The sequence below is a fragment of the Anguilla rostrata genome, chromosome 11, assembly GCF_018555375.3.
Source record: "Anguilla rostrata isolate EN2019 chromosome 11, ASM1855537v3, whole genome shotgun sequence".
Taxonomy (NCBI): Eukaryota; Metazoa; Chordata; class Actinopteri; order Anguilliformes; family Anguillidae; genus Anguilla; species Anguilla rostrata.
In genome coordinates, this window is record NC_057943.1 from 37491800 (window position 1) to 37503881 (window position 12082).

General features: G+C 43.3%; 2 protein-coding genes across 4 annotated transcripts in view; both read right to left on the reverse strand.

Annotated features, from left to right (window-relative positions):
- Positions 1–2297: 2297 nt before the first annotated feature.
- On the reverse strand, positions 2298–7514 carry LOC135234846 (C->U-editing enzyme APOBEC-2-like). 2 transcript variants are annotated; one of them, XM_064299835.1, is made up of 3 exons: positions 7108–7514; positions 4273–4803; positions 2298–2687 (listed from the first exon to the last, which is right to left on the reverse strand). In XM_064299835.1, exons 1-2 carry the CDS (start codon positions 7338–7340, stop codon positions 4275–4277), a joined length of 762 nt encoding a protein of 253 aa, XP_064155905.1. In that variant the 5' UTR covers positions 7341–7514; the 3' UTR covers positions 2298–2687; positions 4273–4274. The 2 variants fall into 2 exon arrangements, with proteins under 2 accessions (XP_064155905.1, XP_064155904.1); XM_064299834.1 differs by having other exon boundaries at positions 2298–2672; positions 7108–7513.
- Positions 7515–9670: 2156 nt separating this feature from the next.
- The window catches only part of itpr3 (inositol 1,4,5-trisphosphate receptor, type 3), an 80657-nt gene continuing 78245 nt past the window's right edge, over positions 9671–12082 (reverse strand). For both annotated transcript variants that reach the window (XM_064299837.1, XM_064299836.1), the window contains exons 57-58: positions 11639–11800; positions 9671–10852 (exon numbers count right to left, since the gene is read on the reverse strand). In XM_064299837.1, coding sequence (XP_064155907.1) covers positions 10736–10852; positions 11639–11800 — 279 coding nt within the window. In that variant the 3' untranslated portion in view covers positions 9671–10735. The remainder of the gene's footprint in view (positions 10853–11638; positions 11801–12082) is intronic.

Here is a 12082-nt window from a genome sequence, read left to right on the forward strand (position 1 = left end):
GTGGCCTGAAGGTCATTCAGCCAGATTTCACAAGACCTGCAAAAAAAGTTAGGCCGGTGATGACTGCATACGGAACAATGGTACACCAGGTCTAATAAACCGTTTACAAAATAAGTGACATGTTAAAATTGAACCCCGGTCCTATGCTCAATTAGGAGCTGAATCAAGCGAATCGGATATAACCGAGAGCTTAAGCAGGAGAGAAACGGCTCACAGTGTGTGGCCTTGGTCTCATCACTGCGGAACGCCTGTCTAATGCAACGTGGCTTTGAGTCAGGGGTGATCTTCAGCCATTTTAAACAAAGTAGAGAACAAGGTGTTCTTCAGCTATTCTAATAGCGAGCTCTGTGATTTAAATTTTTTGTATGCATGTATTGAAGAACGTGTTCACTGAAATAAAAAAAGAGATTATGCATTGTCCTCCGAGCATAAATAAAACTGGAACAAGGCAAAATTGATTTTATATTTAGATCTTAATAGTTTGCGCTCGTATTAGGAATGTCTTAGTTCTGAACTAGGCGAAATATTTTAATGCTACTTGCTACCAAAAACTTGATCTGGTATAGACCTGTGGAACCAGTTCGAACTGTTTGTAGATGTACATTGTGCATCATGTGATGTAAGATTTTGTTTTAGAATTTGAAAGGATGCGTTTGAATTTTATATATTTAGTCTCCTCACGGAAGGCATAAACTACTGTTTTCCAATAGAATCTTTACTAAAACTATTATTATTATTATTATTATAGTAGTTCTGAACTGACTTTTTAAGCTACACATACCAAATTGCACAACCATAAACTTCCCGACCCCTGTTACATAATTTGTATGTAGTTAAACAAGATCCTTTATACTTTTTAAAGCTTTAAAAATACTCCATTGCCTCATATTAGTGCAAATGCATGCTCACACTTCACTTCAAAATTCCATACTGGCCACTAAATAAACTCAATAATTACCATGGTAACTAAGAATGTTCTGAGTCTAATACTTGCTAGCAAGCTACCATGCAAATACAGTAAAATTGCCCAATTCTTGCCATCTTGATGACAAACTACATTTACTACCTCTACTCTGAGATATTGTAGTCCTAAGTATTAACATGCTATAAACTCCCGTCATTTAAAAAGAAGCTTGAGCATTAATTTGCTAACTACAGCTAAAATAGATAGAAAGCCATTTAGTCGTAACTTGATATAAAACCATAATAAGCAAGATAGTGGATAAACTTGTAGCAACTTGCTGAAAAACTAGGTTTCCTACTTACTACAAACTCTAAATCAGCTGGAAAAGGTAGAGAGCCTCTTGCCAGTGCAAGAGTAGCACAGCTTGTTATGTACTAAACATTGTTTTACCTAGCACAATCTAATACTGTTAATATTGAAATACAAACCTGCTGGCTAAATATGCGTCGCACCTGACTGCCAGCTAACTCTAAGCACATTGCCATATTAGCTGGTGAATATTGTGGTGGCTCAGCTAGTAGTTTAGCCGCCTTAGCTAGGCTCAATTACATGGGCACTACTATCTTTGTTTTGGTTATGGGCACGACCATTTTGTGGATAGCTAGTAGCAGCTGTCCACTGGTTCTATAGAACACTATGTTTTAGACTACAACCTGGTATTAATCTTGTAGATGTTTAATTTCACAAAATATTGATAATTAGCTGTGTATTGTTGAGTTTTACTAGTACAGCTGTATTGTGTAAATGTTAATTGTTCGAATCCTGTGAAGGTATGGGGTGTGCAAGGAAAAGAGAAAGGAAAAGGGGAATGGGAATGGATGGGATAAAGGAGAGAGGAGGGAGGGAGAGGTATTTCCTGCAGAGATGGCAAGCAAACTATTTCTTCTGGAACTTTAGTATTTAGTTCACCTTTGTTTCGTTTCAGTTGTTTCGATGTGATACCTTACGCTTTCTTGTATGAGGTGCTAAAAGTATTATGAAAGTATTATAAAACATGACTATAAACTATAATCCGATATTTACTCAGCTTGATTTTAAGAAATAAAATGTGCATGTGGTATACAATATCTGATTTATTGCACATTTAATCTTTGAAGAATATACTTCGTGACACAGCAGTTGTCACTTGTTAATTGTAATTTGCCATTTAAAAAGTGCATTCTCGGCTTTTGCTTTTGACTGATGTGAGACAAAATAATATAGTCTTGCTACTAAAATTAACTTGCACAAGCTAGACAGATACACTACTGTCCAATTCTGAGATTATAGCTTTAAAGAATTCACAAAATGTGAAAAACATCTTGCACATGTGAGGATTTAAGCAATTAGAAAGTGAATTTCTGATGTTCTTTCTTTTTTTATTTATTTATTTATTTATTTTTTGCTGATATTCCGAGTTCCTTTTTAGTGTGATCAGTGTCGGATTCTATGTACAGCCGCTGGAGAAGCCCAGATCGCAAATGCCGAATTATTCCTGGAGCGTAAGTTGGCACTGTTGAGCGATAAACTCCCGCCACAATAGGAGGCTCCACTGCTGAGCTCGGAAAATCTCCTGGGCAAGGGCACCGGAAAATCCCCTGGGCGAGCGAGTCCGGACAGGTCACCAGTCAGGGGGAACAGATTTAGGAGGAGCGACGGGCCCAGCGAAAACACAGGGGGGAAAGGTGGCACCACGGAGATTCTTCTGGTGCGCTGGGATTCCCGAGCCCTGAGAAAGACAAAGCTGAAGATAAGACACAGTGTATGTGTTATAATGTGGGAATCATTCCCTATGATAAGACACAGTGATGCGTTATAATGAGAAAACCCCCCATGATAAGACACAGTGTATGTGTTATAATGAGAAAACCCCCCATGATAAGACACAGTGTATTTGTTATGATAAGACACAGTGTATGTGTTATAATGTGGGAACCATTCCCCATGATACGACACATTGTATCTGTTATAATGTGGGAATCATTCTCCATGATAAGACACAGTGTATGTGTCATAATGTGGGAATCATTCTCCATGATAAGACACAGTGTATGTGTTATAATGTGGAAATCATTCCCCGTTTCAAAACAGTGCTGTCCTTCATGCGCTGACCAGTTCCTGGTCTTTGGAGGTGCATAGTTGCTTTGTATCACCATTACTGTGCATTGGTATGTCAAACATGCTGTTGCAGTACTCAGTTCCTGCAGAGGGGGGCGCCAGTGACAGAGACGCTCAGGAATACAAACTGACCACAGAGTTATGCTTTCTGAGCTGTGTCATGCAAAGTTTTAATTTTTATTTTAAAATATACTTTTAGAATAAGATACGATTTGGACTGTGCAGGAAAATGTTTTGCATTTATATGCATACGTGTGTGTGTTCCAAACAGGGGTACCAATAACCATTCTTTGACTATGACTATAGTACATAGACTTCAGTGTACTTTACACTACAGATATACACAAACAAAATTCCAAGTACACTAGCCCAGTTTAACTTTAGCGTTCTTTAATCGAAAGGTTTGTATGCCTAGTTAGATGCATGTATGCAGCTGTTGTGTACATAATGCTCATGTAAAATTTCAGAACTGTGTACCCAATGATGCCAGTGTACACTCCCCTTCAAAATTTTATGACCCATGCATGCTGATCATAAACCCATAAACTTTACTGTTAAAAATTAATTCATGTATTTGGACGAATGGGAGTATTGCTACGTGCAATTGTTTATTTTCATATAATTATTAGAGGTAGAAAATCCAGGTTCAGAAAGTAAAAGCCCTCCATAGTGTTTTGTTCCAATAATCTGTATTTGCTAATTTAGCACAGTTCTTCAACCAGGAGGTAGAACTAATTAGTGAGATCATTTGGTTGAGTTTGAGGGTGGAAGAAACACATGGCAGGACTTTTACTTTCTGACCCCTGGAGATTCCACCTCTGATAATTATGTCTGTAGAATGTGACTTGTAAAAAAATGGGACAAACTATATAGCAGGGGTCCTCAATCTTATCCAGAAAGGGCCGGTATGGGTGCAGGCTTTTATCTCAACCAGGCAGTAGCACAACTGATTCTACTAATCGAGGTCCTTGGCAAAGACTCTAGTGGTTGATTAGTAGAAGCAGGTGTGTTACTGCTTGGTTGGAACAAAAGCCTGCACCCACACTGGCCCTTTCTGGATAAGATTGAGGACCCCTGCTATATGGTGATTTGACAGGGGTGCGTAAACAAATCTGAGCTGGCTCAGACATGAAAGCTCCCCAATCAGCGGGCCACACTGTTTGTGTTCACACGTCCTATTCCGTTCTCCAGAACCTCCGGCTCGGACTCACCCTCAGGGCAGAATGTCCGCCAGCCTGGTCTCGTAGTACTCGTAGTTGTCCTGGCAGTCCTCCCAGAGGTCGAGGGCCTTGCCCTCATTTTCCACGTAGGCGTCCCAGATGTAGAGGAAGTCGGCGGGCTTCATCATGCGCAGCTTGCAGCCGGCCCCGGCCAGGGCCCTGAGGGCCTGCTGGATCTCCGGCTCCTCCCACAGGAAGACGCGGGAGCAGTAGATGACCAGGCGCAGGGTCGGGCGCGCCCGCAGGATCTCGATCAGCTTGGCGGCGCACTCCGTGCAGGGGCTGGACGACACGTACCACGTGACCAGGTACTTGACCTTGGGGTCGTACTCGGGCAGCACCCGCTGGAAGAAGGCCTCCTCCGGGTGCGGGCCCAGGTGCTCCGCCTCCAGGCACCCCCGCAGCCCGCGGCTGTCGTTGCCCTCGGAGTCCACCATGTAGCACAGGAAGATCTTGCCCCGGCCGGACGAGTACTCCACGTTCCGGAACTGGAACTTGAAGGAGAAAGGGTCTATCCTCACCCTGGAGAAAAAAAAAAGAAAAAAAAGAAAACAGGAGGTGAGGGAAAAGGTTAACTCGGTTTTCCTCCATTACTGGGCCTGTTGAAGACGTGACGAGCTTTAATAATTGTTTAAAAAGGGAAAAAAATAGCTTTTAAATAGGAGAAACATGTAGAGTTTTGCGTAAGGTGCAGAAATTAACCATCAACATTACACTGCCAGCCTCTACCACTGGCAGCAATTCTTCATGCACAGATGTTCTTGCAGAGGAAAATGCTACTGTACTGCTATTGCACCCTCTCGCCTCCTCCCCCCCTTGTGGTCCCAGCTCACCCACCCAGCTCACCCCCCCTCCCCCCAGCCCCAGCCCCCCTGTGCTCCCAGTTCCTGCACCCTGCTCCCCAGTCACCCCCTGTCCCCTGTGCATCAACAAATTGAGATTATTATTAGTGCAAATCTTTCCATTTAGGAGCACATATGCTCCTTGGAAAAAATGTTAGCGTTAGACCCCTTGGCCTACAAAACAATTAGCCAATCAGTATTGTCACCCCGGCAGTACAGAGCTGCACGCAAATCTCCGCTAAAGACAGTTATGATTAGGCGTACTCATTTATCATACATTGCACCTCTAATTTTAGCTTTCTGAATGAATCTGGGCAGACAGCTGAGACGAGGCTCTATGGTGATAATCCGATTCTCTGGGGGAGAGTATCGGCTGTTTTTAGCTGAAGTGGCTTGTTGACTTTCTCTTAGACGGGCTAACTAGCAAGGCGCCAACCAGTTGAATGAGTCATTCTTCCCAGCCCACACTCAAATGCCAAACCTGTATTAATAGAGTTAATTCCTTCGGTCCTTATTGTTGGCTGTACTTCAGCATTCACAGGGAATGGTGTTTATTACATAAAGGCATTGTTCACTGTCTCAATCAATCAATCAATCAATCAATCAGATTTATTTATAAACCAACTAATCAGCGACACTCAAAAGCTGTCAAATAAAAATGATTTTTAAGACAGCACAGGTGCAGTCATCCCTCAGCTTGTATTTTCACCATGGAACTGCCAACTCATTGGAGTTACAGTTAGTGAACAGGGTGTAACAGGTGACAGTGCTAGTACACATTTAAGTAAGTGTGTAATGCTGACATTCGCTCAGGTGAGAGTGTAACAGGTCTGACAGTGATACTGTACTCACCCAGGTAAGTGTGTAACAAGTCTGACAATGCTAGTCCTCACTCATGTAAGTGTGAAACACGTCTGACAGTGTTAGTCCTCACTCAGGTAAGTGTGTAACAGGTCTGACAGTGATACTGTACTCACCCAGGTAAGTGTGTTACAGGTCTGACAGGGCTAGGCCTCACTCAGGTAAGTGTGTAACAGGTCTGACAGTGATACTGTACTCACCCAGGTAAGTGTGTTACAGGTCTGACAGGGCTAGTCCTCACCCAGGGAAGTGTGTTGTTCTGAGAGTGTTAGTACTCACTCAGGTAAGTGTGTAACAACTCTGACAGTGATACTGTACTCACCCAGGTAAGTGTGTTACAGGTCTGACAGTGATACTGTACTCACCCAGGTAAGTGTGTTACAGGTATGGAAATGCTAGTCCTCACCCAGGTAAATGTGTAACAGGTCTGACAGTGATACTGTACATCACCCAGATAAGTGTGTTACAGGTCTGACAATGCTAGTCCTCACCCAGGAAAGTGTGTGGTTCTGAGAGTGTTAGTACTCACTCAGGTAAGTGTGTAACAAGTCTGACAATGCTAGTCCTCACTCGTGTAAGTGTGTAACAGATCTGGCAGTGATACTGTACTCACCCAGGTAAGTGTGTTACAGGTCTGACAGTGATACTGTACTCACCCAGGTAAGTGTGTTACAGGTCTGACAGTGATACTGTACTCACTCAGGTAAGTGTGTTACAGGTCTGACAGTGATACTGTACTCACCCAGGTAAGTGTGTTACAGGTCTGACAGTGATACTGTACTCACTCAGGTAAGTGTGAAACAGGTCTGACAGTGTTAGTACTCACTCAGGTAAGTGTGTAACAGGTCTGACAGTGATACTGTACTCACTCAGGTAAGTGTGTAACAGGTCTGACAGTGATACTGTACTCACTCAGGTAAGTGTGTAACAGGTCTGACAGTGATACTGTATTCACTCAGGTAAGTGTGTAACAGGTCTGACAGTGTTAGTACTCACTCAGGTAAGTGTGTAACAGGTCTGACAGTGATACTGTATTCACTCAGGTAAGTGTGTAACAGGTCTGACAGTGTTAGTACTCACTCAGATAAGTGTGTAACAGGTCTGACAGTGATACTGTACTCACCCAGCGATGACTTCAAGTGGAGGCAGGTCAAAGGGCTCCAGCAGAAACTCCCCATTCTCCACTGCTCCTTCATCTGCTGGTCCATTCACTGCTCCATCTGCTGCTCCATTTACTGCCCCCTCAGCTCCTGCCTGGTCTGGCTTTTTGTCCTTTTCACTTTTCATCTCCACCTTTTTCTCCGCCGTTTGTACCGGAACTGGACCAGCAGTCTGCCCTCCAGTGTTGTCTGCCATAGCTGGTCTGGTGGATGTACGCACGCACGTGTGTTTGTGTGTGTGTGTATGTGTTCTGTGTGCGCATGGGGTGCTGGCTCGAGCCTATGAGGAGAGAAGTGACTGCAGATAGGAAGAACGGGACAGAAAGCAGACGCAGGACAGGCAGCAGCTGCTGAAGTCTCTCCCAGGTTGACTATAAAAAGGCCCGGACTAATCACCGGTGGGTGGGGGAGGGGCTTGAGCTCAATGATATGTGATTGGTCCTGCATTTCTGCAAAGGGAGATGACATAGCAGGGAATGACTGGCAGATTGTTTAATTTCAGTTATTTATTTTTTGCCAGTTTGCTATTGGTTTAACTCATGTGTACTATAGTATGTGAAATTCACTGATGTTGGAACCTCCCCCTTTCAATTACCTTCTCAAGCCACCATTGGTTGACTCAAATGTTCAAATCCATGAGTATTCAATGAAACAGTTTACATGAGGCGCTTTGCACAAAGTTACAGCAGGTTCCATCCCAGCATGCAGTGTTGATCCACTTCTGCAGAAAGCTCTCCCACACGCAGCTCTGGCTCATGGGAAACGGTGTTTTCGGTAATGGCAGTTGCGTGAGAAAGCGATTCGTGCAGCAGTGCCCTGTTCTGCTGTGTCAGAATAGAGCCCTGATTCGGCATGCACTGTCAATACTCTGGCAGGGAGCCGGCTATTCTTAGCCCTCTCCTTAGCTTAGTGTTCACAGCTGACTGGGAGTGTAACTCCATACCGCTCTGCTGTACCTAGCACCAAGGCCAACAGAGGGCATTCCACCATCCCTGTAAACCCCCAACCCCTCACCCACCCCCTGCCATTCGTGTGCGAGCGCATCAGCTAGGGGCCTTTGCTTTTAAAGGCGAGGAGAGTACATGCCTCTCATGTAGTCACCGCACTGGAAACAGGATTACACGATAATGTGTTTTTACAGATAGCATTACAGTTGCTATGTAGTGCACTCATTTTTACACTGCATACATCTGTCAGAGACAGTAAAAGGCTAAGGTATCTGGTTTTATAGGGATTACACAAGTTCAAACTTAGGTTAATTTGTACCTTTATGATATACTATCCATTATCTTATCTGTGCAGTTTTATAATATTGTTGCATATACACTGAATGGATGACAACTGTACACAACAGGATTTCTTTCAGAGTAGTACAGACAACAGGTTAAAAAGTACATGTTTGAACTATGCAGATGATGAAGGTCACAGTGCTAAAATAAGGTCATGACACAGCTAGCGCAAAGCCACTCAGTGTTTGTTTAGGAAACGCACACCTTACTGTCTACTTTGTGCTTCCATTTTAGAGGGACGTCAGTACAGAATAATGAATTTGAGATGCCCTGGTCCGGTGTGGATTTCCTGTTTATTATTTGGAGTTCCCCTCACCTTGGAGACAGGTGTCTGGCCACCTGTTTTGACCCAGCCTTGTATGACCCGAGCCATCTATGATTGGATGATCAGGGGTGTTGCACATAATTCTGGGCTCTGTTCATATGCAGTCTCTGGGGTACCCCTTCCCAAAGCAAACATTCTAGCCCAGGCCTTTTGAGGGGCTGTACATACCCCCCTGAACGCCAACAGATGAAGACAGACTGGTAGTTAGGTCACTCAAGGCAGGACTTAGACTTGTGGGTAGGTGAGTTCACAACGATGAGCTGAGGGCAGACTGAAATGCCAAATGTTAAGAGTGTTAAAATGTCCTTCTCCATAATGTCTTCCCTAAATAGTTAGGCGATTTCCCACACTGTAAAGGGTTTAAGGTCAAGTCCTCAATAATGGAATAATCTGATTGGATGTAGGGGCCCAGACAAAAAAAAAAAAACTGACAGTGGATATACTTGCTTTGCTCCTACTTAAAGGAGAACTTGAGTTATCTTAAGGGAAGGCAGGGAACGTGACCTAGAAACATGACTTAATCAACCCTAAAAAGCATTGAAGTGAGATAAAATGCACATTTATTTTTTAAACAATATGTTAACTCGTGTTATCTTGCTTGCTGTTGATGTACCCTGAACGTAGAAACATAACTACATAGCGTTATGAGCTAAGCCTGATGTTGAGCTTTCAAACTGACTTGGCAGCAAGAAAAATGATTTTATCCACAAAGATTGCTTTTTGTTAGCTGGTTAGCGATCATGAAATTTAAGTGATTGCTACCAATAGCTAATTCAATTCTTGGTTCATGAACAAAACCTCTGAATACCACGATGCACAATGTGTCTCATGAATGCAGCCCCAGATGAACAGACAGCATAGGTGAGGCAGTTCTCACCACTGTTCCCAATGAGCTATAAGCAGTATGGCAAATTTTCTCAAATGTCAAGATTTTTATTGGCAAGGCCACATAAATGTTTCTGCTTCTCTGACTCTCACTCTCTCTCTCAAACACACACACACAAACACACAGAGTTGAGTTGTTAAAAAGAGAACAGAACAGAATGCCGGGCCCATAAGGCCAGGGTGTTGAACACAGGAAGTGCGTTTAAAGTGAACGGTACCCTAAAAAACATTCAACACCGCAACGCACCATAAGACTCTTAACTAAAGCTTCAACACTGAACTCAACTTTCATTGCTTGGGCAACAGAACACAAAGATGGCAACTGTATACAAGCCACAGCAAGTTATGAAAAACCATTGGGGGCCTTGAAATTAGTGAACCTCTCCTTTGAAAGAAAAACAGTGTTACATTTGAACCTAAGAAGAATCGAATCCCATTGGAAAATTGGGAAAACTCACATTTACAAACACAGAATGGTGTCACATTCAGTAGCAAAAAAACAAAACAAATATATAGAGATCTTGAACATACAGTATGTAACCTTGCTAACCATTTAGTACTTCAGTTTCCATAAGGAGTGGTCAGTGTTAAGTCATTCTGCACTGGGAACTGCATCAGGTAGCAATTATAGGAAAAGTGCGCACAGTTCTGTGACATGTGGTTGTGGTCCTGTCTCTGTGTTCTCACAAATGTTTTGTGAGAACCAAAATCCAGAGCATTTCCTGTTCGTCAGAAACCACCACAGGGGGTTGAGCAAGTCAATTTATCCCTCTGAAGAGCAGGCTTCATGGAATGCTTTTTCAAAATTCCATGTCCATGTTCTAGAACTCCATTGCTTTCAGTTACCAGTAGTGACTGTTACATCAGAACTAGAATGTTCAGTTAAGAACATTCTAATCACACATTTATGATCTCCCATCTTAAAGGGTTAAAGACCAGGAAAGCCCCAGTCGCTGAGCTGTCCACTAGGGGTTCCTGAGACAAAGCTCAAAGCCAATGTGTAATGTCTGACCAGTGTTTCAGTGACGTTGCAACAGTGTCAGAGCAACAGCAGGATCCATGTTCTTCCAGAACATCGTGATATTGCAGATTTCAAGCTTTAATGATTTGGTGACTGCTCCCACCGGCCCCTGTAGGGGCCACAGAGTTGGACCCCGCCTGCACATCCACAAAGCCCATCCTCTGCCGCCTCTTCCTCTGCTCTGTCATCTGCATGGGAAACAAGATATTACGGCTCTGCTACTGCACAGGAAACCAGACATTACGGCTCTACTACAGCACAGGAAATCAGACATTACGGCTCTACTACAGCACAGGAAACCAGACATTACGGCTCTGCTGCCACACAGGAAACCAGACATTATGGCTTGGCTGCCGCACAGGAAACCAGACACTCTGTCAGGCTCAGACACTGCTACTCACTGACAGAACAGGAATGGCGCTGGGCGAAACACACCTGTTTGAGTCTGTTTCACTCCTACAGTACTGCTTACAATTTTAACATTTCTGGAATTTCTGGGTTTTGAGTACAGCTAGCTATTTTTACTTACAGCTGAAGCTTTGAAAACAGTCTGTTCTCAATGTTGCAACTGCTGTGCTATATGTTTCCTCTATATTGTATTTATAACTAATACTCACATTCGCAGACACACATACACACACACACACACACAAAAATAACAACATACGAAATAACATACAAAATAACAACATTGATCTTATAAATCATGTATAAACCTCTGACTGTGCAGAAAAGTTAGTATGTTTCTCATAAATAGTTTATCAATTTAAATTTCCATTCCATTCTTTAGACAAAATCTGTGTGTGTGTGTCTGTGTGTATGCGTGTCTGTGTGTGTGTGTTTGCGTGTGTATATCTGTGTGTGAGTGCGTGTGTATCTGTATGTCAGTGTGTGTATGTCAGTGTGTGTGTGTGTGTGTGTACGAGTTTGTGTGCCTCTCTGCTTTATCTGACGGGCCAATGCAGCAGGATTACCTGCTCCTTGAGTTCGCTCAGCTGAGAGGTGAGGTGAGCGACCAGCTTCATGGTGGAGCTCAGTCTGTCCTGCAGGTTCCTCATCTCGTTCTGCTCCCCGTCGCTGTCCGTCACCACCAGCGACATGGCCTGCATGCGCGGGAACCAGTCCAGGTTCTTGCTCTGGCGGCCATTTGAAGAACCACAAGAAAAATCACCATTTGAACACACACTAAAGGCACGCCTAGGCATCAGATCAAGCATCTGTACGCACAGCCAAACAACTGCAAAGAAGCGTTAAAGTTTCTTAAAAACTACTTCTACAGCTCTGGCCCAATGGCCTTAGTTGAGCAATATTATGCAGTTTTGTGAAATTTTTGAATTAAGTGAATTTAAAATGCCAACCAGTAATTTATATGACAGGATACATTTTAAACATGTTTAACACATCCTTCATGCTTTCGT